This window comes from Gorilla gorilla, chromosome X (genome assembly GCF_029281585.2).
Source record: "Gorilla gorilla gorilla isolate KB3781 chromosome X, NHGRI_mGorGor1-v2.1_pri, whole genome shotgun sequence".
NCBI classification, from domain to species: domain Eukaryota; kingdom Metazoa; phylum Chordata; class Mammalia; order Primates; family Hominidae; genus Gorilla; species Gorilla gorilla.
The window spans coordinates 25,719,244-25,747,208 of NC_073247.2; the positions used below are offsets into that span (position 1 = coordinate 25,719,244).

Genomic DNA, 27,965 nt, shown 5'->3' on the forward strand with positions numbered 1-27,965 from the left:
GTAGCACCCCTCCTCAGTTGTGACAAACAAAATGTCTCCAGTTATTGTTAAACATCACTGGGTAACAAAATTAACCCCAGTGGAGAACCACTGAACTAGTTGCTACTGTATTAAGCAGCAAGATTCTAGAATATGCTTAATATGTATAGTGTTTTGGTTGAAAAAAAGAACTGGCCCTCACACTATGCTAGGACAGTAGTGGTTTTGTCTTAAGAACAGGGAAGCTTAAAACAAATTAGACAAACCAAGAAATATGTTTCTTTATTTTCATTCCCATATAGCAGAGATGGAACAAGGACAGTGATGCTGGAAAATCCTGCCTCGATCAAGTCATCACATAAGTTAATGTCAGAAAACCTGTATTTGAATTTGACTCCTCTATCCTTACTCTGGAAAATTGGACATCTTGACCCAGTTGCTGTGAGGGCTAAATTAGATGATGCAGAAAGTGCTTGGCATGCAGTAGATATGCAAAACAATAACTTATGACACTCTCCAAGCAGGGAAAAAAGTCTTCATGCCTTCTAACTAATAACACAAACGTATGCAGTGTGTTTCAACCCTGGCTTGAGTTTAACAAATACAAATTGAATAGAAAAAATTAGTCAAACTCCATAAATAAGTTTATAACAAATACAAATCTAATCGAATAAACTAGTCAAACTCTATAAATCCAACTTGATTTTAAAATTCTAGTGGCTACAACACTCAATAATGTTTTCACATCGTTTGTGAATCCATTCCCTAGATGCATTTAAAGATGTAGGAGAAACTGTTTCAGATCCTCTGGGAGGACGAGTTTGGTTATCTTATGATGCTGCTGGATTCCAAAGCACTTCCGAATTCTAAGGCGGCATAACTGCATCAAAGAAGGGGGCCCTGGAGAAAGATCATAAGACAAGTCATACAATGGTGCTATTTGATCTAAGACTTCTTTTTTTAAAAAAAAAAAAAGCATCCAAGATAGAACATTGTTATAAGGAAATAATATTGAACGATTTAAGACCATTTTCTGGGGTTTTCTTGTAGAAGGCATTTTTAGGCTATGTTCTCTCTTTTCCGGTAGCTAATTGAAATAAGCTTGCTCGGTTTTTAATTTAGAACAGAGTGAAAGAAATTTAAAGCTTAGCCTCACTAATGGAGGCTTAAATAAGATAACTTGGGAATTACACAGCTATACAAAAATTCCAATAATACAAATAAAATTTATGTTTAATGGTGTTCTTTTATCTTTAAAAATAAGGGCATATTTCTAGATGCAAACATTTTTATTTTATAACTTGAGCAAATTAAGGTACTCAAAAATAATGAGCTCACAGTGAATCCTAAGAGTATGTGAAGTCATGTTTGTTTTTACATCTTGTATTCAGAGCTATTCCAATGCTTCAATTCACAGGTGAAAAGTGAACTAGCTAGCACAAAGCTTGCTTAGGGAACACCCAACAGTTTACATTTTAGGACAGTGGTTCACAACTGGGAGGAGGCTCAGGGAAGGAAAGGAGGAGGAGATCATTTTGCTTCTCAGGGGACATTTGGCAGTGTCTGGAGACATTTTTGGTTGCCAAAACTTGAGGAAGGGTGCTACTGGCATCTAATGGGAGAGGCCAAGGATGCTTCTAAGCATCCCAGAGTACACAGGACAGCCCCCAACTGATTCAAAATGTCAATAGCGTCAAGGTTGAGAAACTCTGTTACAGGGCAAAAGGATGGGGAATGATTTTCCCCGCCCCCCTACCCCTGTTCTTGCATCAAATTGTAATGGGAATCTTATTTTGGTTATTTTTTAAAAAGCAAAACTATATACCCTCAAGAACTCCATAAAGTTGTAGCCCTCAATCCAGGTAGCACTTCAGACTCACCTGGGGTGGGGGTACATTCAACTACATGGACGCTGAGTCCCCCCAACCAGGGATGTTGCTTCAATTATTGTTGGGTGAAGCCCAAGCATCTGGATTTTCTAAAGGCATGTGCCCGAGGTCATCTGAGTGTGCGGTCAGGGTTGAGAATACAGCCAAAAGGATACTGTGGTCTCTATTTTCCTATAGCAATACCACCAACTACAGGATCAACCGAGTTAACTTATCTCTCAAGGTGATGCAGAACAAGGAGAGATGGAACTCGACACATATACAATCAAAAAAATACTTGCAGTATTTTAAACCAGGCCCTAACAGAAGGGCCCTGTTGGAGTAAGGCACCTGCGAGATGATGCCCAGTATACTCAAAGCATTTAAAAATGAACGGCTTCCCAGTGTTCTCAAGGCACATATTAACGAGCAGCAAAAAGCACACTGTGGGGAAACTGAACCTAATCTAACCTCACTAAGGAATGTTGAAACACGTGACTGATCATCTGTGCTAGAAACGCTGTCAGAGGCAACCGTAGGAGGTACTGATAAAGCATTACAAATAACAAGATCTCAGAGCAGGCCTGATAGAGAATTAAGAAAAGCGGGATGTCACAGGAAACTCAGTGTATTAATAACTACTGATGCCAACTGAATGCTGCTGTTTACTACAAGTAAGACAATGTAAAACAACTGTAGCTTCAAGTCCATAGACACAGAGCTGAAAACCCACTACAGATTTGCAGTCACTTGCTGGCACCTGCAAATATTCAAGGGGTTTGCTTTGCTCGGTAATAAAACCAGCTAATTGTATATTTATGAATTGGCATATTCCTTTGGGCCTTGATTTCTTTTTTCCCCCAGCAACAACCATTGATGTTTTGTTTTTTGTTTTTTGAGACTGAGTCTCACTCTGTCACCCAGGCTGGAGTGCAGTGGTGTGATCTCGGCTCACTGCAAGCTCCACTTCCCAGGTTCACACCATTCTCCTGCCTCAGCCTCCCGAGTACCTGGGACTACAGGCGCCTGCCGCCACGCCCGGCTAATTTTTTTTTGTATTTTTGGAAGAGACGGGGTTTCACCACGTTAGCCAGGATGGTCTCGGTCTCCTGACCTCATGATCCGCCCACCTTGGCCTCCCAAAGTGTGGAGATTACAGGCGTGATCCACCGTGCCCGGCCAGCAACAACCATTGATGTTTTAAAGCCAAAGTGCACTGGGTGAGGGGGGATGGGGGCTGCGGTCGTGCTGGGCTGACAGTCATTTCTAGGTTTTAATTGAGCAAACACTGCTTTAGATGCTTATCAAGGGTGAGGTGGTAATATTCTTAAAATCTTTTCCCTTTTCTCAGAAAACGGGAAAATCTTACCTTTCCTAACACCCACGCAAAGCCCAATTCAGAACATGGTTGGGTTTTACCAACATTCTCCTGTTGCCATACCATTGAAAGAGGACAGTAATTGAATAAATTCCCTTCCCCAGGAAACAGAGAAATAGGTGGACTGAAGCAAATGAATTTAGGGGCACCCAGAGACAGAAACTGCTGTGAGCAATCCACAGGTCTAGTTTTCTGCACTTTCCTGACCCCATTTCCTGTGGGCTCAGAGCCCTCTGAGAGGTGACTACACCAAAACCCCAAAATTGACTCATGGAGGCAAAACAAGTGGTGATTCTCTCCAGCAGCAAATGACACCTCATAAACTAGTGGGACCATAGGCCACACTGTCACCATGCAAAACATAAATTCAAAATTAAAGTAATTACTGTCTCTAGGAATGGCTCTGGGAAATAAAGCAGAAGGGAAAAGCCAGGGGAGGCAATTTGAGAATGCTATGAGGTTGTTTGATGGAGGAGGGGACATATACATCCTACATTAACGTATGCCCTACGTTATGACTGAGGGGGACCTGAGGCACTTTTGCCTCTGTGAACCCCTTTCTCAATGAAAACAATTAAAAATTCTATTTCACAACTGTTGGTATAAAGATGATTACAATCCATGTTGTTCTATTCATTTTTTATTCTGATTGTTTAAAAATTAAGATATTTTTATAGGCCTTGTAGACATAGAACTTTTTCAAAACAAGTAATTATTAAAATGCAGATAGAACTGCTCCATGATTATCCCACTGCTTAACTGTAAGGGGCCTCTACTGGACTGTTCCTTGTGCCTGGAGTCAATCTTTTCTGCCTGACCAGCACTGCTCAGGAGCATAGGCCTTGTTTGTCATGCCCCCAGGCAGGGACTTGACTGCAAGTACCCTGGGGCAGTGAGAGTAGGAGGAAGAAGGATTCCTTAGCCCACTTTACAGTTCTGCCCAAAGCCAACCTTACTGCTCATCATGTGGGGAGAAAATAACTAGATAACATCAGAATCCTTCTGGTAGGAAGGCCTGCTTCAAAGTCCCAGAATCCCTAAGACTTCAGAGTCCACACTCTGGTAAGAAAAGAAGTACTGAGCTGGTTGCTCAACTGCCTCTGAGCCCATGAAGATTACAAGAGGTGGCTCCCCAACTTGAGGTGTCTTTGTTCCCCAGCCCAGCCCAGGCCTCAAAGCCCTACTTCCATACACACTGCTCAACCACAATATTTCGTTGTTCGAGTTGGGAGTCTCAGTTCTTACTTATAGAGAAGTGTGGACTTATCATTGGTTAATTTATAATAGTAAATATCTTTGGATTGGTGTGAACCCTAAACTCTTAAACAGCTGCATTTTAAGCCCAGAAACGAAGTGTCCAGTAGTCTGGCCCATCTGTGGTTCAACAAGATATCCTGGGGCCTCTTACAACCCCAAAGAGGACTCTGCTGCCTCATTATAAAGCATGTTTTAAATAAATGTAATACTAAAATTTTGAAACAGTATCTTAATTTTTGAAAAACTGGCCTACCCCATAATGAATATTAGATCATCCCAAAAACCTGTATCCAATATGCTAAATAGCAGGACGGTTATTTACTGTACTGTGACCAGTACTGTATCTCATTGAATATTGAATTATCTCAACTTCCCAGATTTGGTGATGTCAGAGAATGATCTTTTTATAGGAATGGGAGTCAGAAATTGCCAAATACCTGCCTTCTACTAGAGCCTCAAGGGATGTCAACAGATTAGGGCTTAGGTTTTGGCAAAGAAGCACCTTCTCTCTCCAAGAAGAGCTGGGCCAAGGGGCTCCCTGGAGACACCAGCTCCACAGGACGTTTGCCTTCAGCATTCTTGGCCTGGGTGTCCGCTCCAAAATCCATGAGCAGGCAGGCCAGCTCTTCACTGGCTGTCCTGGCCACTGCATGAAGTGGGGAATCCTGACCTTTCCCTTGGTTCACGTCCGCTCCTAAACAGTCACAAGAACAAAAAAGAGTCAGCAAGGAGCAGAATCCAACCATCGGGGCTTTTCAAAGCCCCGAGCCCCAAAATTTCCTAACAAGAGGGGATCCATATTGAGCACAGCAATCCTGGAAAAATGGGAGATGATTTGATTCCATTTAATAATGTGGGGAAAATCCCACCTGATAATGTTATTGAATGTACAGCATGAGGAATATAGCATAGAAAGTTAAAAATTTGCCTTTCAGCACTGTACATAGATAGGCATGATGCATATAAGAAAAATCCTAGTGACATAAAAGCTCCACATTATTATTAATGGAACCTAAGTATTAGCCAGTATAGTCTGACGGAGAGGCTAGATGGTGAAATCCAGCCTACACCAAGCAGCCAAACTCACCTGGTGTGCAGCTGCCACAGGGTGTAAAACCGGACACTTGGGACTGGTCATTTGGACTTTGAAAAGCAACCAACCAACCCCTGGATTGGACTGGCCAATCCCAAGATCACAGGGAAGGTGGCAAAGTTCTCCCTTTCAGGAATAAGGTGGATTTCTAGGACTGTCCCCACCCAATTCCACTCTTACACTCTTAACAAATCCCCACCCCAGCCCAGAGCCTAGCTTTCACTGTGACATGTGGGAACATGTGGCTTTGCCTGAGCTGCCATCCCTCTGGTAAAATGAAAATCTATGTCCACTCAACAAATGTTAACTGATCTGGTCTTGTATTGTTCTTGACTTTGTGAGGGATATCAAACATGGCCCTTTCCAGGCTAGAGGCTTAAAATCTGCCCAGAGTGGCAGAGGTGGGGTGGGCAGTGGGGGAGAGACAGAGATTGCATCTCTTAATTCATAGCAATGCCTGCCAGATGAGTAGGAGGCAATAAGGACTGTAACAACATTCATTGGGAAACAGATTACTGAAGCCTTAAAGAATAAATAGGACTCAGATAATTAAAGAGGTGATGAAATGGTGTTCCAGGTGTTGAGAAGGGGGCTGGACAACAGCAGGGAGGTGAAAAGAAATAAGGGTACATAGGCCTTTTCAAGGAAAATATAATATTTGCAATGGGGCAAGTTCAATATCTAATCAAAGAGAACTGGTTAAGGTCCCAAATAGGAAGATTCAACACTAATCCAACAGCTTTGCAAGTTATGCAGGGCTTAATAATGTGACTGGCCAAATGGAGGGAGACAGAGGAAAGGGAGGAGAAACTAATAATCATTGAGGACCACCCTGAGAAGAGGCATCATCATCATCATCATCATCCTCCTCCTCCTCCTCCTCCTCCTCATCCTCGTTACAAATGAGAGAACTACAGTTCAAACAGTGTGAAATAATTCCCCAAGGGAACACAGTCAATATGAACCCTGACCTTGTCCAGCTCCATTGCCCACACTAATTTCTCTCCTACAGCAGTAAGATGTTTAAAATACATTTAATTTACTTTTCGTTTTCTTTTCTTGTTTTGGTTTGCTTTTTGCTTTACCTGACTCCAGAAGCTTCTTGACACAGGCTCTCTGTTGGTTTTCACAAGCCAAATAGAGTGGAGTGCCCAGGTGGCTGATCTTATGGTCAATGTTGCCCCCATAAGCTATAAGAGAGTTGACACACTCCACGTGGCCTGCAGACCAAAGCAGGAAGAAAAACAGTTACAATACAAGTTCCCTTAGCTAGAAAGACATTGCCATCCCCATTTTGCATTAAATTTGGCAGCAGCTTATCCAGGGGACCAAAAGCTATTTCCTTTCATTAGAATCAGGAGTGATTTTATTTTATTTCATTTTATTTTATTTTAGAGACAGAGTCTCGCTCTGTCCCCCAGGCTGGAGTGCAGTGGCGCAATCTCGGCTTACTGCAAGCTCCGCCTCCCGGGTTCATGCCATTCTCCTGCCTCAGCCTCCGAGTAGCTGGTACTACAGGCGCCCGCCACCACGCCCTGCTAACTTTTTTGTATTTTTAGTAGAGATGGGGTTTCACCGTGTTAGCCAGGATGGTCTCAATCTCCTGACCTCGTGGTCCGCCCGCCTCAGCCTCCCAAAGTGCTGGGATTACAGGCGTGAGACCAGGCCCGGCCAAATCAGGAGTGATTTTAACCACTGCTATCAGTTAATGGTTTGACCATAGGATGCAATCTGCAACTACGGGTGAAACTCCATTTGAGTTTACTAGCCACGGTAACCAACCAGCAACTATCCACCTTTTTCAATTGTCTGTGGCTTTGTAGTTTGTCTAAGTACAGAAATTGAAGTGAGAGCTGGGGAAAGATATGGAGGAACAGGACCTGAAGGTGGAACTGAAGAATAAAGGGCACAGTCACAGTGTGGGCCACGGGACAGGGAAGGAAACTTACAACCTCTCCAAAGGCAGGCCCGGGAGAAACAGGCCACAGCGGGTATAGGCAAGGCTTAGAAGAAACTGCCAAATCCAACATGAGCAGGGCCCAATCTGAAAAACTAGGTGAAAGCTGAATCACACTTCCTTGGTCCAGGATGTCATATTTTTGACATTGCTCCTCTACGTTTCTCTTGCTGTATTTTAGTTCTATGTATGCAGCGAATATGATGAGTTAAGATGTTCTCAATAAATAATATTAATGCTTTGGGAGATCATTATGAGTGGGTTGGTCCAGTCAAATGGGAAGCCATTCTATGAAAGCCACTGGAGAAATAGAAAGCCCTCTGACAAGGTATGGTCATTACGATGATGATAAATATTGGAGAAAATAAAAACTTGTGATTTTATGAGCTAAGACTATCAGAAAAATAATGGCTTTAATGAAAAGAATTATCCCAAACTGTATGCAACATCAAATACTTTCAAAAATTGAAAGCTTATTTCATTTGGCAAACTTAAGTGTCACTGAGACAATGTTCTTTAAGGCCCTGAAATAGAAGAATATAATTTGTTTTATGAAATAACTTGATTTCTATAAGGTCACGGGTATAACAACGGATTCCACAAATATTGATGGATAGTCTACTATGTGCCAAGCCCTGTTTCAGTAATATAGCAGTGAAAAACATTCAAAATGCTCTAAAAGGGAGGCACTCAAACTTACTGTGTACCAGAAAGCAGCTGGAGGGCTTATTAAACAAAATACAGATGGCTGAGCCCCATCCCCAGTTACTGATTGAATGGGGCTAGAGTGAGGCCGAAGAATCTGCATTTGCAGGCCAGGTCATGCTGATGCTTCCAGTCCTGGGACTCCATTTTGAGAACTACTGCTCTAAAATATATCTCCTTTTCTTTCTTTCTTTCAGCAGTAAGATGTCCCTTGAAGGAGTGGGTAGAAAAAAAAAATTCTCAACAGATTTACCTCTCCTAGCAGCTTCATGGATGGGGGATGCCAGATCACTCTCAGGTTGAACGCTGGCTCCGTGCTGCAGAAGCAAATTCACACAATCCCGGCTGCCGCTGACACAAGCATTAAACAGTGGAGTGTGCCAGTCTGCTGTCACACCATTCACCTGGTAAAAGAAGCTCCAGAATGAAGACAGGAAGGGGGATGTTTTGGGTTCAAATGTGGGGTCCACCACTCTGAAGATGTTATTTAACATCTCTGAGCATTAAATTCTTCAGCTATAAAATGGAGAAATAACTACCAAATTCCACAGGTTTTTGTGAAAAATGGAATTAGGGAGTGGCTATAAAGCATCGAAAATGTTACTCAATGTTCTATCTCCTCCATGCCCTCCCCAGGAACATGAACTTTGAAACTAGTTAGGATAATTTCAGTCGCTTACAAACTAATCCCTATTTTAAACTTCTTTCCTAGACCCATCCCACACCAATTCAATTTCTTAACAGGTGCAAGAAGATTACTCTTGCTGCTGTGAGGAAATTGTTGAAATTATTAGCTGTATAATTTAGTATATTCTTAAAGTATAATTTAGAAAACTTTAAAAAACTTGACTTTCATACAAATATAGAATTAACACATACCCAAGATTTTATTCAACTCATTCATTAATGAGGGAACCAGTAAGATGGTAAGGCTGGCTCAAAAAAACATTTGGCCAGGCGCAGTGGCTCACGCCTATAATCCCAGCACTTTGGGAGGCCGAGGCAGGCGGATTGCCTGAGCTCAGGAGTTCGAGACCAGCCTGCGCAACATGGTGAAACCCAGTCTCTATTAAGATACAAAAAATTAGCCCGGCATGGCAATATGTGCCTGTAGTCCCAGCTACTCGGGAGGCTGAGGCAGGACAATTACTTGAACCCGGGAGGCAGAGGTTGCAGTGAACCGAGATCACGCCACTGCACTCCAGCCTGGGCGACAGAGTGAGACTCCGTCTCAAAAAAAGAAAGAAAAAAGAAAAACGTATATAGTCAATGGACTGCTGAAATATATTTGCTAATAGATACAAAACTCCGCCGGGCACGGTGGCTCACACCTGTAATCCCAGTACTTTGGGAGACCAAGGTGGGCGGGTCACCTGAGGTCGGAAGTTCGAGACCAACCTGGGCAACATGATAACATGATGAAACCCCATCTCTACTAAAAATACAAAAATGAGCCAAGTGTGGTGGTGCGTGCCTATAATCCCAGCTACTCAGGAGGCTGAGGCAGGAGTATCACTCTAACCCAGGAGGCGGAGGTTGCAGGGAGCTGAGTTCATGCCACTGTACTCCAGCCTGGGCGACAGAGCGAGACTCCATCTCAAAAATTAAAAAAATGAAAACATAAAAACTGGTTAATGTCCTATAGGGCCATAAAACTATAATCTTTGAGGCTATCTTTTCTAATGTTGGAAATCAGACAGAAATTTCAAAGTTAATGTCTAACTTCACAGTGTTTGGGCTATAATTAAATAGTGAATAGAAAAGCCAAGTGCGGACACATTCTTGTGTATCATTAAATGATTATCTGGTGAATCTTTTAAGCAATGATATTGTGAAGACAACGAATTCATTCTCAAACTCTACTTCCAAGCAGGGCCAGGACTAGAGTGAGGCATAAAAGTTGCCCAGGGTAAAAAATTTAAGGACATATTCATTTTTGGAGTCACACAAATAGTGCAGGACCCTGAGAGCGAGCACTTCTTTCAAGTTTGTACCCTAGGTGTCTCTTGCTTCACCTTGACACGTTCCCTGTTTCCAAGTTTTGAATGTTTTCTTAACCCAAATATAAATCTGGCAATGCACTCACCTCTGGCTCTTTACTGATCTCAGGACAAAGCCCATTCTTTTTTTGGCATGGACAAGGTTGCTTATGTTCTGAACCCTCTCACCTACTCTACTGTCCTGCCGTAAGGAATGACTTCAAGATATAAAAATTGCTCACTATCATTTCTGGGACTTTGCATTTGCTGTTGCCAGAAGATAGCAAGCCCATAATTTTCCCCAACCCACCATTCAGTTGCCTAACACAAAACAGGTCCATTTTTGCTGCTCTTGCAATCCCTGCTACCATGTGAACAAGTCCAGGTTGCCAGCTAAAGGATGAATGACCACATAGATTTTCTGTCTCCTCAGACATCCTAGCCATCCCAGGCAAATGTGTGCTTTCCACAATATTTCATTACCTTCCGGCCATAACAATGAAGACAGAAGTCTAATAACTATTTATTAGTAGTGTATGATAAAGAAAATGATATAGACTGTAAGCGTGACTAAAAATTTAGTATTTCATCCATCTATCACTAAAGCAAACAAGCCTGATGAACATAATTTTCTTGAAAAACAACTGTCTTCATATTTCAAATCAGTCTAATCAAAAGTGCTGGAAGTTATTCAGAAGGGATATACATAGTCATTTTTCATTCTTGGTTTCTAAGATGTTGTTTCAGCTGCCCTTACCTGAGCTCCATGCTTTAATAAAATATTTACACAAGAGGGATGACCTCCAAGACAGGCTTCATGGAGTGGGGAAACATGATCTGCCGTGATGATGTTCACAGGCCACCCCTGAAGGAGGGGAAACAGTCAGAGTAAGGGGTGCAAAGCAACAGTGCCCTGGGGCTGTTTTTCAGCCACCATTCCAGTACTATGACAAAGCTGACCTGGCTCAAAGTCAGATCTTACACTAAGGTGTTTATATTGACTTTAAAAAAAAAATTGCCACACTACTGGTGGGAGTGTGGTATGGTATAACCACTCAGGAAAACAGTTTGACTGTATTTATTAGAGCTGACAATGCATATGCCTATGACTCAGCAATTTGACTCTTAGGTATATATACATCTAGATAAATATACAAGAATATTCACAACAGCATTGGTCATAATAGTCAAAAACTGCAAACAAACCAAATGTCCATCAACAATGGACTGAATTAATTAACTTTGGTATAATCTTTCAGCAGAAAGATTACACCCAACAAATTATAATGGCAAGCACTACAAGGGTGATGCTTGCAAAAATAATGTTGAGCAAAAGAAGCAAAATCCAAAAGCATACACACTGAATGATTACATCAATTTAAAGTTCAAAATTAGGCAAAACTACCCCATATTGTTTCAGAAGACATAATATATAGAGTAAAACCATAAAGAAAACAAGCAAATCGGGATAATGGTTACTCCTGTGGAAGAGGGACAGGATTGTGTTCTAGAAAGCACAATAAGGGGAGGGATGGGTGAGTCTTTGGAGGAGCCAGCATTGTGCTATTTTTCCATTTCCTGACCTGGGGAGGCAGTCACATGGCAATATTCTCATCATCATCACTTTTTATTCAACTGCACACGTGTTTAAGTTCCTTTATGCTTATGAAATTTCTCAATTTTTTTAAAGTCAGCGTGGCCCAAATTGCTAAGTTTTAACAAGCAATTATTAAGTTTTAACATATTCACAAGTGGCTCTACCTTGTGAGACAATTAAAAGGAAGTTTTCAAACTGCGAGGGAAAAGAGACTGCTGCATGTACCTTTTAGGAAGCCTAAATGTACTTTCTTATTTTAGGAAATTGAAATGTACCTACTAACTAATATAATTGCTCTTTAAACATAAGTATTTAGTAACACACAGGATTTAATAATATTTGTAATAAAAATATCAGTTTCACCCAATTTTTTTTCTCAAAAAAACCTTCCTTTTCCTGACATTTAATTGTTTTTCTTAGATTTCCTAGCTCTATCATAGTTTTGACAAGGGGGTCAACAAACAGTAGCCTACAGAGTCAAATCTAGCCTACACCTGCTTCTGTAGCTAGGAATGGTTTCTACATTTTTAATGGTTTAAAAGAAATCAAAGGAATATTTTGTGACACATGACAATTTTATGAAATTCAAATTTCAGCATCCATAAGCAAAGTTTTATCAGAACACAGCCATGCCCATTCATTTACATATTGTCTACAACTGCTTTTCTGCTAAACAGCAGAGTTAGGTACTTCCAACAGAGACTGCATGGTTCGCAAAGCCTAAGATTCTTTTTTTTTTTTTTTTTTTTTTTTTTTTTTGAGACGATGTCTTGCTCTGTCGCCCAGGCTGGAGTGCAGTGGCGCGATCTCGGGTCACTGCAAGCTCCACCTCCTGGGTTCACGCCATTCTCCTGCCTCAGCCTCCCAGCCTAAAATATTTACTATCTGGTCCTTTACTGAAAAAAATTTGCCAACTCTTGGCCGGGTGCGGTGGCTCACGCCTGTAATCCCAGCACTTTGGGAGGCCGAGGCGGGCGGATCACGAGGTCAGGAAATGGAGACCATCCTGGCTAACACGGTGAAACCCCGTCTCTACTAAAAATACAAAAAATTAGCCAGGCGAGGTGGCGGGCGCCTGTAGTCCCAGCTACTCGAGAGGCTGAGGCAGGAGAATGGCGTGAACCCGGGAGGCGGAGCTTGCAGTGAGCCGAGATCACGCCACTGCACTCCAGCCTGGGCGACAGAGCAAGACTCCGTCTCAAATAAAAAAAAAAGAAAAAAATTTGCCAACTCTTGTCGTGATCAAAGAAAAGAATATGTCATTTCTTAGTTTACTATTCATACCTAAGACTTAAATGTCCAATTGGCAGGAGAAAATATCTTATTTTCTCACAGTCATCACACTTATAGAAAGTAGCTTTGTCAATGCCACAAGAGGGCTATGATTGTCACATGAAGCAAAAATCACGCAAGTGTATCAGACACAAGTTGGGGGAAGGCAGGCCGAGGTACAGAACTTGGGCAAAAGGCAACCATAAAAACAACCAATAGGAAAATGTGCATACTCCTCCAGGCACAACTGCCGTTGTAAAACCGGCATTTAGACCAGGCACGGCGGCTCATGCCTATAATCCCAGCACTTTGGGAGGCTAAGGCTGATGGATTATCTGAGGTCAGCAGTTTGAGACCAGCCTGACCAACATGGTGAAACCTCGTCTCTACTAAAAATATAAAATTAGCGGGGCGTGGTGGCACATGCCTGTAGTCCCAGCTACTCGGGAGGCTGAGGCAGAATTGCTTCAACCCAAGAGGCGGAGGTTGCAGTGAGCCGAGATCGCGCCACTGCACTCCAGATGGCAACAAGAGCGAAACTCCATCTCAAAAAAAAAAAAATAATAATAATAATAATAATAATAAAACCAGCATTTAGGTGTTTATACATAAATCCAGGTAAATGAAATACAACAACACAGCTATTCGTAACACAAACAAAAAGTTTTCACCACATATTCACATTGCAGAGAGGTTCCTTCTGTAAAGTTAGAAACTCATTTATAGTTCATCATCAAGCTACAGTTCTACCTTAAATTAATTGTGATTTGTCTAAATTATTAACAAGTCTGAGTCATATAAAATCATAAGGTAATTAACCCATTACTTCACAGTGTTCAGTCCACAGTCAGTTCTTAGTTTTTAAAAAAAAACATTGAATGGCTTAACTTTAATATATCTATTTTCAGTCGTCAACTACTCTTAGTTGACAAAATGTACTTCTCTTGAGCCTTGACTTTGGATGTGGTCATGTGACTTGACCAGTGGGATGTTAGCAGATGTGACATGAACAGATTGGAAGTATTCTTGCATGGTTGGGCTTGTCCTGCTGTGCTCCAGCGTTTTGCCAAGAGAAAATAATTCCTCAGGTAGCCAGTGGTCCAAGCAGGATGAAAGAGATGTGCAGCAGGGCTACACCCAACCCACAGCTGGGAGCCAAGCCCAGCCAAGCCCAGCCTAGATGAACTGACACAAACACACATCAGCAAGAAATAATGGTTACTGTATCATGTCACTGAGTTTTGGGATGGTTTGTTACTGAGTTATGGGGTGGACTGACCTAGGTAGGTATTAGAATGCTCATTTTATGAAAGCAGAAACTGGGGCTCTAAAAAGACATCTTACACAAATAATGTGATAGAACTTGGAGATATGGTTCTGGCTGATGTTTCATAAACACATAAATACTGAATGTAAATGAGTATCTGTCCAATTTAAGAAGTGATATATAAAGGCTGCAGTGATCATTTTTCATGCTATCAAAATAGGGTAAATTTCTAATTTTATCTGAGAAGTAGCCTAACTTCTTTTAGCTAGAATTAGTGTTATAATCTATTTATAATAGACTGCTGCTACCAAAAATGGCTTAAGATAGTGGCTTAGGATAGTATGAAATTTTTCTTTAGAAATTATTTTCTTATAGGAGGACTTCTTACTCTAGGTAGGTCTATGAAATTGGATTTTTTAAAGCACATTTATTCTCACTCGGCTCTATCTGAAATTTAGCATATCCTTCAGTTCAGAATGCAGACAACAAACCACAGTAGTAATAGTATTATGTAAAGTTATCTCCAATAGAAATTACAGATATTTTCTATTGTATTACAATTGTTGTAGACATCTAAAATATCTCAAAATCTATACTCATCCTATTTAGACATTATGGTAGTTACTAGAATCACCACTAGGTCTTCTATTTAATGAATTAATTTAAAAGTCCCTATGTTATTATGTCACACATTTGTTTTAATATTTTGATAGGTTTCTTCTGTATTGTATTTTCAAAAAGCTACCTGGCTGATGAGGTTCCTCAGAGACAGCTGATGTCCGTGGATTGCAGCTTCATGCATAGGAGACCAATCAGACACAGCATCTGTATGGAAAGAGGGGAATGGGTTATATCCTGCTAATGCACTTAGACCCAGAGGCTTATCCTTGCCCATCAATAAGAGCCTAACAGGCCCTGGATGGAGGGAGACATTGGATTCACTCAACCAAAATTCCCATCAGGAATTCAGCATTTCTCTTCTTTATTAATATTTTTTGTGCACAGTTTATTTGAAATGTCTGGATAGCTTGGGAAAGAACTACAGCCAGTCCTCAAACTGAGGACAAAAGAGGTGGATTGGGATGACAGATTACTCTATTTCTATTTACACACTGGTTTCAAAGGCAAATGGCCCATTTAGTTAAGCGAGAGCTTCACTAATTACCAACATTAGTGTGTTAAGCTGTAGCTGCCAGTCTAGTTTCCTGCATGAAATACAGACTTTGGCATCTCAGCAAACAGTGTTCTGTATTAATAGTAGTAATCATGTAATTACATACACCATTAGGTTTGGAATCAAATCTAAACAGAACCATATCTATTTATAGATTATCTCCTGTCCTAATATTAAGCACAAATCAGTGTTCAGTCTCACCTTGAAACAGGGACATTATTTACCCTCAAAGGCAGCATGCCAAGGTGGTTAAAGAAAGCTCTTAATTCAGACCCGCTTCACCTTTTCTGACCTGTGGGTCCCGGGAAAGGCCCAGTGCCGCAGTTTCCTTCTCTGTAAAGTTACAAGTTGAGCATCCCTAATATATAATATACAGGTTGAGCATCCTTAACCCAAAACTCCCAAATCCAAAATGCTCCAAAATCCAAAGCTTCTTGAGTACTAACATGATGCCACAAGTGGAAAATTCCACATCTGACATGTGATGGGTTGCAGTCAAAACGTTGTTTCATGCACAAACTTATTTAAAATATTATATAAAATTACCTCAGGTTATGTGTGTAAGGTGTATATAAAACATAAATGAATTTCGTGTTTAGACTTGAGTACCATCCACAAGATAAGTCATTATGTATATGCAAATATTCCAACATCTGAAAAAATTGGAAACACTTCTGGTCCCAAGGATTTCAGAGACGGGATGCTCAACCTGTACTTACCATGGCTCAACACATACTAGCTACTATTATTATCCTGCCCTAACACTAAACAGAGAGTCTTGATTACACCTCATCATCATTGCTATTTAAAATAGCAAATTTACACCAGGCGTGGTGGCTCACACCTGCAATCCCAGCACTTTGAGAGGCCGAGGTGGGCAGATCACCTGAGGTCAGGAGTTCGAGACCAGCCTTGCAACATGGTGAAACACCATCTCTAGTAAAAATGTAAAAATTAGCTGGGTGTGGTGGCTCACGCCTATAATCCCAGCTAGTCGGGAGGCTGAGGCAGGAGAATCGGTTGAACCCGGGAGGCGGAGGTTGCAGTGAGCCGAGATCATGCCACTGCACTCCAGCCTGGGCGACACAGTGAGACTCTGTCTCAAAAAAATAAAATAAAATAGCAAATTTATTCTACAACCACATAGAAGGAAACAAATTCTTAGGAAAGAGGCCTGAAAACCCAATCCCAACCCATTAAATGCTTTCCTCTCTCTTAATTGAATATAACTGAATGAGGCATAGATCTGATTTTTTCTCATCTCAAGCTTCATCTGATTTCCAGTAGAAATGTGAGGGAGGCGTGCCTGAACCTGCTTCAGCTCCAGCTCCACCTGCTTCGCCAAACACACTACATACAAACAAGGTAGAAAGGTCTGGTGCCAGTTATGCCTTGCACGGAGGCTAATAGCTCCTAAAAACTGAGAAGACCTGGAGAAGGAGGATACTTAACTATCTATACCTTGCAAACTGAAAGGCTATGAAGTATCCTTTGTACTTAACACATGTTGGCTTAACACTTTGTACTTAACACATGAGGCCCGTCTGTCTGCCACCTGAAGCCATCAGTGCCCTGGAAAATCTGTATTAGTAAGCAAATAACCATTCTTCCAGATGGATTCATTAAGCATTTAGTATATAAAAGGAAGACAAATGAGCCCACCTACATACCGCCCATTCAATGCTTTCCTTCTGGGGTCACTAAAGGTGCTTGAGACAAGGTACATCTTAAGTGAAATGGCTTTTCGTACCGTCAAAACCTCACGCTTAATAGATACTCAATGTCCTCACGGCATTCTCTGAGGCTCCTAATTATTTCTGGAATAATACTGCTGATTCTAGGGCTTGGAAGCTAAAATTCGGACTGCAGACATGGAAAGATTGATCTCCAAATTAGAATTAAAAGGACAACTAATTCCACCCTGTTGGTGCTGATAATGCCAAATACCATTCACACAAAATCTTGAATGAGAACAAAGAGCCACAAATTGAGAAAGGTTTTGAAAATCAGTTTTCAATAGATTTGCAAATGTATCCTGATGGATCACCATATGTATGATGATTAATCCACTTTTTTTTCCAAGTGCTCAGCTGCTAAGAAATACAGCTGCCACATTCCCCAACCTCTCTTAAAGCTCCCTAAGATTATTATTGTCGACAGCCTAAACAGTCCAGGCAGGTAAATTGGGTCCTAATTTGTAACTGTTCAGATTTCATAAAAATGACGCACTTATCAAGTGTAGCCACACATGGTCTTACTTTCTGCTCATTCATCATGGGACCATTACTCTTTCTATTTAGGGCAAATAAAGAAGTACGTACTTCTCCAAGAGAATAACAAAGGCTATGTGAGTTTGCACCTCTGCAGAATGTAGTGTTTACAGAGCAGAGACAGCTTGTGTCTTTGAGAAGTACAGAGTGTTGTCCTGGTACACGTAGTGAGGGGCTGACAATGTGAATATCTCTAGCTAGCTAGCTAGCAAGCAGCTGTATTGAGATATAATTCACATACCATACAATACACCCATTTAATGTGTACAATTCAGCAGTTTTCAGTATATTCAGAGCTATGCAACCAACACCACAATCAATTTTAGAACATTTTCATCACCCCAAAAAGAAACTCTGTGCCCATTAGCAGTCACTCCACAGTTCTACTTCCCTCAGCCCCTGGCAGCCATGGATCTACTTTCTGTCTCTATGGATTTGCCTATTCTGGACATTTCATATAAATGAAACCATACAGTATGTGGTACTTTGCAACTGGCTTCTTTTATTTAGCATAATGTTTCAAAGTTTCATCCATATTTTAGCATGCATCAGTACTTCATTCCTTTTTTTTTTTTTTTGGCCAAATAATTCCATTGTATGGATAAGCCACATTTTATGTATTCATTCATCAGTTGATAAAAATTTGTATCATTTCTACTTCTTGGCTATTATTAATAATGCTGCTATAAACATTCATATACAAGTTTTTGAGCAGATATATGTTTTCAATTCTCCTGAATATGCACCTAAAAGAATTGCTGTATGATATGGTAACACAATGTTTATTTTGAGACTATTTTCCAAAGTGGCTGCCCTACTGTATGTTCCCATCAGCAGTATATGAGGCTTTCCCTTCTAACATAAAGTCATTTCAGTTCAGGGTTTGTTAAGCCTGTCACAGTATGCCTATGCTCCTGCCCAGAAGAAAAACGTGAGTCCCTGTAAAACCAAAATCCATCTCAAATTTATACAAGGACTTTGACCTCAGCAGGTCTCAGAACAAATGAGTGATTATGTGAAAATTTACAGTAGTGACAATTAATAATTTAACATTTTTCTTTGTGTGTAATGTTCTGTTTGTTTTTTGAGACGGAGTCTCATTCTGTCACCCAGGCTGGAGTACAGTGGGGCAATCTTGGCTCACTGCAACCTCCGCCTCCTGGGTTCAAGTGGTTCTCCTGCCTCAGCCTCTCAAGTAACTGGGACTACAGGTGCACACCATCACACTCAGCTAATTTTTGTAATTTTAGTAGAGACAGGATTTCACCATGTTGGCCAGGCTGGTCTCCAACTCCTGACCTCAAGTGATTCATGCGCCTCATCCTCCCAAAGTGCTGGGATTATAGGCATGAGCCACTGCACCTGGCCTAGTTTAACATTTTTCTAACATTCAGAGAGCATAGATTGCGTGTACGTGTGTATGTATTAGCAAACACCATAATTTGCAACACGGATTAGTCCACACACACTCTCTTTTACTCTGGAAAACACTGAAAAGATAGCTGAGTGAGACATATCTCTTTAGGGATCCAAACGAGTGTCTGTCTGGTGGGCCTGGGAAATGCTTCTTTCTTCATGGTTTTCCAGAGCCCACACCCCAAGCAGGCAATGAGCTGTAGGCTCAACACATGCCCAGTTAAACCCAAAAGCAGTTGCCCTTGCTTTCCTGCTAACTGGCAGCTGAAAAGGGCAGAAAACAAGCAGGAAAGGGGACCTATTTTCCTGCCAGAACATGGACAATGCTCATAGTAGGAGACTATCTAAAATTCATGAAGGGGAGATTCAAGGTCACGACATGCTTTTCCACTGACCCCACCCAAGTCTTTGATACTCAAGGGTCATTAACTGTACGTAACACATTATCCAAGTCCTTGGCATATATTAAGGACTCTTTCCCAACACTGGTTCAGCCATGGTCTATTGGTTTTACTGCCAAAAAAATACATGTCAAATGAGGTCATTGGCAATGCCATGGATCCGGTACTATGGCTCATGCGTAAAATGGGGCAGGGAGCTCTTGTAATGAAACCACTCCACAAGTCCTCCAAGTAGTGCCATTAAACTTATCTTCCTTTTAAATTGTACCCTCATCAAACCTGGAGCACATTAGGGAGGCTGCCATTTCATTTTTATTGTAATTTGTGGAACATTTTTTTATTTCCATTATTTCAAAAGAGATTTAAGATGCACTAATTGGTATATTCTGAAAATAGCTATTACTGATGTTCTGAGAACCCCAGTGAATGCTGGGCAGTAGCATAAATCTACTCATCCTGAGAAACGTTTTGCAAAGTCAAGGAGACAAAAAAGAAGTTGGGTTGCTCTGAGGGGACAGGAGTATTTGCCTTCAGTCTTCAGGACACAATAAGTGTGGATTCAGTGGCATGAACCAACCTGCCAGAACCTGGAAAGGATCTGGGTGCTGTATTCACAATTATTGTGGACCTTGGTTTGATCACAGGACAAACAGAAAGAGGAGAAAAAGAAACAAGAGGCTTACAGTCAGAAACAAACAGAAAGGCCCACTGAGGCAACTCTTGGGCAAGTCAGGCCTGTCCACTGCAGTTCTTTCTCCAGTTCCATCATCCAGCCTCTTCTCTCCTCTTTCTTCTCTCTCTTCTCTCTGTCCTCTTTCCTGTCTCCCTCTCTCAATATAAAGCTGCCTTCTCCAAAGGGCCCTCACATTATCACCCATTCTGTCTCAACAGGCAGGTTTTCCCCCAGAAAACTCACCCCTCCTGAGGTGCCCCAATATCTAAAAATTCACCATAAGACAATAAAATTGTTTTCTTTCAATACCTGTTCTAGCTTGTCTTCTGTTTAAATGTGAATACTCTCTACAGGGTGGGCTCAATTTTCCAAGGATAGAAATATCTCTACAGTTGTCAGTCTTCAGGCAAAACCCCAAAAGATAGACACTAACAAACACTGGGAACAGTGATTACCTGCCTGGTGGAATTATGGGTGGTTAGTTTATCCTTCAATGTATTTTCCTAAGTTTCTATGAGTAGGTATAAATTAGCCTCCTAGGGATACCATAACAAAACACCACAAACTGGGTGGCTTAAAACAACAGAAATTTGTTGTCGCCGAGTCCTAGAGGCTAGCAGTTGGCTAGAAGTCTGAAATCAAGGTGTGGACAGGGCCATACTCTATCCAAAGGCTCTAGGGAAAAATCCCTCCTTGCCTCTTCTAGCTTCTGGCAGTGGCCATCAGTCCTTGGTGTTCCTTGGTTTCTAGATGCTTCACTCCTATCTCTGCCTCTGTTGTCACATAGCATTCTCCATGTGTCTCCTTCTCCTTTTCTTACAGGGACTCTGGTCATGTTGGATTAAGGTCCATCCTACCCTACTTATGACCTCATCTTAACTAATAAGGTCACATTCTGAGGCACAGGGGGTTAAGAATTTAACCATATATATTTTCAGGGTACACAACTTAACTCGTAACAAGCTACTTTCAGGAAAAAATTAAGACATTCTTTCCCTGCTCCTTGGACAGGAGAGTCTAACATGAAACAAATCTCTATAAAGAGTTGGTTGCCCATTTTTATAGCCTTTCCTCCCTGCCTACCCCCAGGGAAGTGGGCAGAAAAACGCCTGCAGGTGGAGGTGGGAGCAGCAAGATGATCCACACCTGGGCCCTATTTTCCCCTCTAACTTGGCCTTCTGCAAAGGGACAAGCTTCACCTGAGCTGAGTTTCTTGGCACAGCTATTTGAAAACAGCATTCTGAGTGTTCCGCATTCCACACTTCACCAAGGTTAAGACCTCAGAAGCATAAACAAAAGCAACCAACTACAATTGAGGTTTTACCCAAGGGGCAGGACTGATGCAAAGCAGACGGAGAATGACTCCACTTGAGTAGGGAGAGGTGGAAAGTCTAGGAGGGCTTCATGGGGGCAATGGCTCAGTTGGGTGTAGAAGGTGAGTAGCAATTTGCCAGTCAGATTCACAACAGGAGGTAAGAGACCAGAAGTATCCAGGCACCTACCCTTGTGACTTCTACTTCTTTGAAAACTTCTCTTCCCTTAGTACCTGTGTAATTACAACATCCAGAATCTCTTTCTGCTTCTCTGTCCAACTTACTGGTCCTACTTCATCAACTGGAGGCCTGTCCCAGGGTTCCATCCTTGGTTGACTCTCAGCTCTTGGCCATTGGACAATTTCTCCCTTCCCTAGGTTTCAACCACAGCCCCTCTGTAGAACATTCTGAGGTCTCTGGCTTCTAACCTGTGATCGTTCCTAAGTCTCAGTCCCATGTCATCATACTGTGCACTGGGCATCATTGTTTAGCACTATCATGTCCAAAACAGAACTCTGTATCCTCCCCTCCTCATCCTGCATCCAAGGCAACTTCCTTTCCAACTTCCCTCTTATCTAGCTTATCTGACATTACTTTGGGCTTCAGAACATTATAATTTTGCCTGCCTTCTGTTAGTTCCAACATTTAATCAAGCAGCATACGCTGATTTATCTTTCCTTTGAAATCATCGCCCTTTCTCTGTCATTTCCAAAGTTCGATCCAAATGTAAGTTTCATGGTTGGATTAGTGCAGTGGTTTTCAAAGTATGGTCCCTGACCAGTACCATCCATGTCACCTGGCAGTTTGTTATGAATGCAGATTCCCAGGCCCCCACCCCAGGCCTACCACTTCATCAAAAGCTGCATCATCTGCATTTTTTTTTTTGAGACAGAGTCTCGCTCTGTTGCCCAGGCTGGAGTACAGTAGCATGATCTCAGCTCACTGCAACCTCCGCCCTCCCAAGTTCAAGCAATTCTCCTGCCTCAGCCTCTTAAGTAGCTGGGACTACAGGCATGTGCCAACACACCCAGCTAATTATTTTTTTTTTTTTTTTGAGACAGAGTTTCGCTCTTGTTGCCCAGGTTGGAGTGCAGTGGTGTGATCTCGGCTCACCACAACCTCTGCCTCCCGGGTTCAAGCGACTTTCCTGCCTCAGCCTCCCGGGTAGCTGGGATTACAGGCGTGCACCACCATGCCCGGCTAATTTTGTATTTTTAGTAAAGACTGGGTTTCTCCATGTTGGTCAGGCTGGTCTGGAACTCCCAACCTCAGGTGATCCGCCTGCCTCGGCCTCCCAAAGTGCTGGGATTACAGGTGTGAGGCACTGCACCCAGTCAAATTTTTGTATTTTTAGTAGAGATGGGGTTTCACCATGTTGGATAGGCTGGTCTCCAACCCCTGACCTGAAGTGATCCGCCCACCTCAGCCTCCCAGAGTGCTGGGATTACAGACGTGAGCCACCATGCCCAGCCAGAAGCTGCATTATCTGTATTTTAATAAGCTCTCCAGGTGATGTAGAGGCACATGAGAATTTGAGAACCACTGGATGAATGCAACAGTCTCCCACGATTCCAACACAATCTATCCCAGCTGTGGCTACCATGTTAATTGACCTACAGCCTTATTACCAGGTCTCTGCTCTAGAACCACCAATGGCTCTCAATTCCCTGCCTCATGAAGCCTGACCTCCTCCACTTAGCTCTTCAAGCTTTATCTGCCACTCCATCTCTTCAAACTTGTTTTCACTAGACTCCCTAAGACATTCACATTTTGCACTCTAGCTGTAACAACTTGTTCACTTTACAAGCACCATGCCTTTGAGTATAACACCTGCCCACTCCCACTCACCCACCCTGACCCCACCAGGGTTGTATTAGGAACTTTAGAAACCCTAAACAGTTGGCTCACGCCTGTAATCCCAGCACCTTGGGAGGCCAAGGCAGGCGGATTACGAGGTCAGGAGATTGAGATCATCCTGGCTAACATGGTGAAACCCTGTCTCTACTAAAAATACAAAAAATTAGCCGGGCGTGGTGGCGGGCGCCTGTATTCCCAGCTACTCAGGAGGCTGAGGCACGAGAATGGCGTGAACCCGGGAGGCGGAGCTTGCAGTGAGCCAAGATCGTGCCACTGTACTCCAGCCTGGGCGACAGCGAGACTCCGTCTCAAAAAAAAAAAAAAAAAAAAAGAAAAGAAAAAGAAACCCTAACAGTGAAAAGTGGCTGGTGCCTCTCTCCCATGTGGAAACAAAAATAAATACAATACTTAGCTATAAAATAACGGTGCAGAAGTCAACCAAATTACCGATTCTTTCCCATAATGATTGGTTTGCTGTTTTAAAAATATATTTATCGGCCGGGCACGGTGGCTCACACCTGTAATCCTAGCACTTTGGGAGGCCGAGGCGGGCAGACTTCCCTGAGTTCAGGAGTTGGAGACCAGCCTGGGGCAACGTGGTGAAACCCCGTCTCTACTAAAATACAAAAAAAAACACCCCAAAAAATTAGCCAGGCGTGTGCCTGCAGTCCCACCTAGTCCCTGCCTCTCCCTCCTGAGGCAGAATTGCTTGAACCCAGGAGGCCGAGGTTGCAGTGAGCCGAGATGGTGCCACTGCACTCCAGCCTGGTAACAGGGCGAAACTTCGTCTAAAAAAAAAAAAAAATATATATATATATATATATATATATATATAATTATATATATAATTCCTTGTAAAAAGTGGCTGGGCGTGGTGGCTCACGCCTGTAATCTCAGCACTTTGGGAGGCCAAGACGGGCGGATCACGAGGTCAGGAGATCGAGACCATCCTGGCTAACACGGTGAAACCCCGTCTCTACTAAAAATACAAAAAATTAGCCGGGTGTGGTGGTGGGCGCCTGTAGTCCCAGCTACTCAGGAGGCTGAGGCACGAGAATGGCGTGAACCCGAGAGGCGGAGCTTGCAGTGAACCGAGATCCTGCCACTGCACTCCAGCCTGGGCGACAGAGCGAGACACTGTCTCAAAAATAAAAAAGAAAAAAGAAAAGAAAAAGAAACCCTGAACAGTGAATAGTGGCTGGTGCCTCTCTCCCATGTGGAAACAAAAATAAATACAGTACTTAGCTATAAAACAACGGTGTAGAAGTCAACCAAAATACCGATTCTTTCCCATAATGATTGGTTTGCTACTTTAAAAATATATTTATCGGCCGGGCACGGTGGCTCACACCTGTAATCCTAGCACTTTGGGAGGCCGAGGCGGGCAGACTTCCCTGAGCTCAAGAGTTGGAGACCAGCCTGGGCAACATGGTGAAACCCCGTCTCTACTAAAAAAAAAAAAAAAAAAAAAAAAAAAATTAGCCAGGCGTGTGCCTGTAGTCCCACCTAGTCCCTGCCTCTCCCTCCTGAGGCAGAATTGCTTTAACCCAGGAGGCCGAGGTTGCAGTGAGCCGAGATGGTGCCACTGCACTCCAGCCTGGTAACAGAGTGAGACTCCGTTTAAAAAAAAAGAATGCATATATAAATATATATAAAAATATATATAAATATATATAAATATAAAAATATATATAAATATATAAAAATACATAAAATATATAAATATATATATAAATATATTTAAAATTCCTTGTAAAAAGTGGCTGGGCATGGTGGCTCACACCTGTAATCCCAGCACTTTGGGAGGCCAAAGGAGGCCGATCACTTGAGGTCAGGAGTTCAAGACCAGCCTGGCCAACATGGTGAAACCCCGTCTCTACTAAAAATACAAAAATCAGCTGGGTGTGGTGGCGGACGCTTGTAATCCCAGCTACTCAGGAGGCTGAGGCAGGAGAGTCGCTTGAACACGGGAAGGTGGAGTTTGCAGTGAGCTGAGATTGCTCCGCTGCATTCCAGCCTGGGTGACAGAGTGAAACTCCACTTCGAAAAAAAAAAAAAGAAAGAAAGAAATTCTTTGTGAAAAGTGATTTTTGGTGCCACTCTTGCTTTCCTAGTTCTCCAAACTCATGCTCAATACATCTGCTGATTAATCCAGTTCTGCCTTTGTGGATCTAAATCCCACTCACCATTGAGTACTCTGCTCATTTTATAAGTGAAATTGGATAAATGAATGAATGAATGAGCAGGCTAGTCTACTCAGTCAAAGGGAAGGCGTTTTGTGTTTTATTTCTTCGATTTTTACCTTTTTGGTACCTGTATAGTAGATTAATAAACCCTGACTGACGGCCGGGCGTGGTGGCTCACGCCTGTAATCCCAGCACTTTGGGAGGCCCAGGCGGGCAGATCACCTGAGGTCAGGAGTTCTAGACCAGCCTGCCTGGCCAACGTGGTGAAACCCCGTCTCTACTAAAAATACAAAAACTAGCCGGGTTGGTGGCGGGCGCCTACAAACCCAGCCACTCGGGAGGCTGAGGCAGGAGAATCACTTGAACCCGGGAGGCGGAGGTTGCAGTGAGCGGAGATCTCGCCATTGCACTCCAGCCCAGGCGACAGAATGAGACTCCGTCTCAAAAAAACAAAACAAAACAAAAAACCCTCACTGACTTCAGGGTCCCTGTTTATTGCCCCTTTGATCAACAGGTGCTGTGGACAGTATACCAGGTATATATTTTTTTCTTTTTTCTTTTTTTTTTGATACGGAGTCTCACTCTGTCGCCAGGCTGGAGTGCTGTGGCGAGATCTCGGTGCACTGCAACCTCCGCCTCCCGGGTTCAAGTGATTCTCCTGCCTCAGCCTCCCGAGTAGCTGGGATTACAGGCACGTGCCATCACACCCAGCTAATTTTTGTATTTTAGGTAGCGATGGAGTTTCATCATGTTGGCCAGGATGATATCCTGACCTCGTGATCTGCCCGCCTCGGCCTCCCAAAGTGCTGGGATTACAGGCGTAAACCACCGCGCCCCGCCTATATATACAGGCCTGAACCCAGGAGGCGGAGGTTGCAGTGAGTCGAGATCGCGCCACTGCACTCCAGCCTGGGCAACAGAGCAAGACTCCGTCTCAAAGAGAAAAAAAATTAATAAATAATAAATACAGCAATTCAGCAGGGCTGCTGCAACACCAGCTTTCCCAGCTCTGGGTGCTGGGGCTTGTCTCCGTCACAAGCCCCCAAGGATCTCAACAGGGTGAACAACAGTTGCAGAAAGTGAGCTGTTGCCTTCACCCTCACCCTGCTCCCTTTGCTCTCCGAAAGTTACGAACTTTGAGTTTTCTTCCTGATAAACTCCAAGGCTTCCTCACTGATTGGTCTCAGTTTGGGAAAGGACGTGACATCAGCAACTTTGCAGACTTGGGGCTGGAGAGTTAACCAGTATATTACCAGCCAATATACTATTATTTATAAGAACCTGTGTGCAAATGCCTAAACCCATTTTTCAGAATCCTTTCAGCCAGCAGGCACCTGCTGAATGCTCACCAAAGTGTGTATTTGTGGGATTCTGTACATTAGCACAGACACCACTTGACAGATGAGAACAATACCTGTAAGATGATTCTCCAATGTTTTAAGTAAAACAAAGTCTCTTTTGTCTCTTTTGAAAGTGACTCAATCAGTGCTCAATGTTTGAACATCATTTATAAACCCTGCCCCACCTAAATGCCAAACACCTAAGACTTACAAATTAAAAAGTTTTAGCATTAAAAATGTTCCTATTTATAAGTAACTTTCAAACCTCCAATTTAATAAATAATGCATTTGACCCACAAAGAATGATTCCTGGGAGCTGAAATTTTCACTGGAGAATAATTTGTGACAATTGAATTTGTCTTGTCTGTAGGATTCTGCAGAAAGAAGTATACACATTTTTGAACAGCTGTGTAAAGAATATATACCAGTGAGCTGTGGACATCTGCCCAGTAACAGCCCCATGGACACCTCACACAGAGCCACTGAAACTGCCCAACCCTCCTCTCCTAAGCACATTAGCCAACCTCCCCAGGGCTGATTCCACTGCCCCTATGACTCACCGCCCATCAATGGGTTTGAAAGAAGCCTGATGCCAGGAAAGTCCCTTGGCCCCGCGGGCTTGCTCCCATCCATGCCCCCTTGTTTGCCATCCATGATGCTCTCTCCTAAGCGAGCAAGCTCTGCGCTCCACTTCAGTTGCTCAGCAAAGTCCAAACTCCATGCTCCCCCTGCTCCTGAAAAATTCCAGTTCTGTGGCTGGCTGAGCTGCACACGTTCTGGTCAAATGGTCTGCAGCAAAGCACAGAACAGGCAGGGTAATCTGAGTGCTACCTGTGATCAGAGAGGCACGCGCTCGTGTACACACACACACACACACACACACGTTTTACCTAACTGGCTGGAGGCCCGCCAGAGGCCACAAGAACCCTCCAGCCCTAAGTCTGCGAAGTTGCTGATGTCACGTCCTTTCCCAAACTGAGACC

At 42.7% G+C, this 27,965-nt stretch overlaps 1 protein-coding gene across 3 annotated transcripts; it reads right to left on the minus strand.

The window, feature by feature from the left end:
* Positions 1 to 235: 235 nt before the first annotated feature.
* On the minus strand, positions 236 to 27,965 carry ASB9 (ankyrin repeat and SOCS box containing 9). 3 transcript variants are annotated; one of them, XM_019018827.4, is made up of 8 exons: positions 27,873 to 27,965; positions 27,543 to 27,771; positions 15,098 to 15,177; positions 10,974 to 11,081; positions 8,491 to 8,641; positions 6,661 to 6,795; positions 4,985 to 5,176; positions 236 to 879 (listed from the first exon to the last, which is right to left on the minus strand). In XM_019018827.4, exons 2-8 carry the CDS (start codon positions 27,634 to 27,636, stop codon positions 755 to 757), a joined length of 885 nt encoding a protein of 294 aa, XP_018874372.1. In that variant the 5' UTR covers positions 27,637 to 27,771; positions 27,873 to 27,965; the 3' UTR covers positions 236 to 754. The 3 variants fall into 3 exon arrangements, with proteins under 3 accessions (XP_018874372.1, XP_063559382.1, XP_063559381.1); XM_063703312.1 differs by having other exon boundaries at positions 743 to 879; positions 4,924 to 5,176; positions 27,873 to 27,963; XM_063703311.1 differs by having other exon boundaries at positions 744 to 879; positions 4,920 to 5,176; positions 27,873 to 27,963.

Coding starts and splice junctions, on each gene's coding strand:
- ASB9 (XM_019018827.4), bottom strand. CDS start 27,636: ATGGATGGCAAACAAGGGGGCATGGATGGGAGCAAGCCCGCGGGGCCA. Junction 11,082..15,097: donor TGAGGAACCTCATCAGCCAG/GTAGCTTTTTGA, acceptor CCCCTCCTTCAG/GGGTGGCCTGTGAACATCAT. Junction 880..4,984: donor GCTCTTCTTGGAGAGAGAAG/GTGCTTCTTTGC, acceptor ATCTTTCTCCAG/GGCCCCCTTCTTTGATGCAG.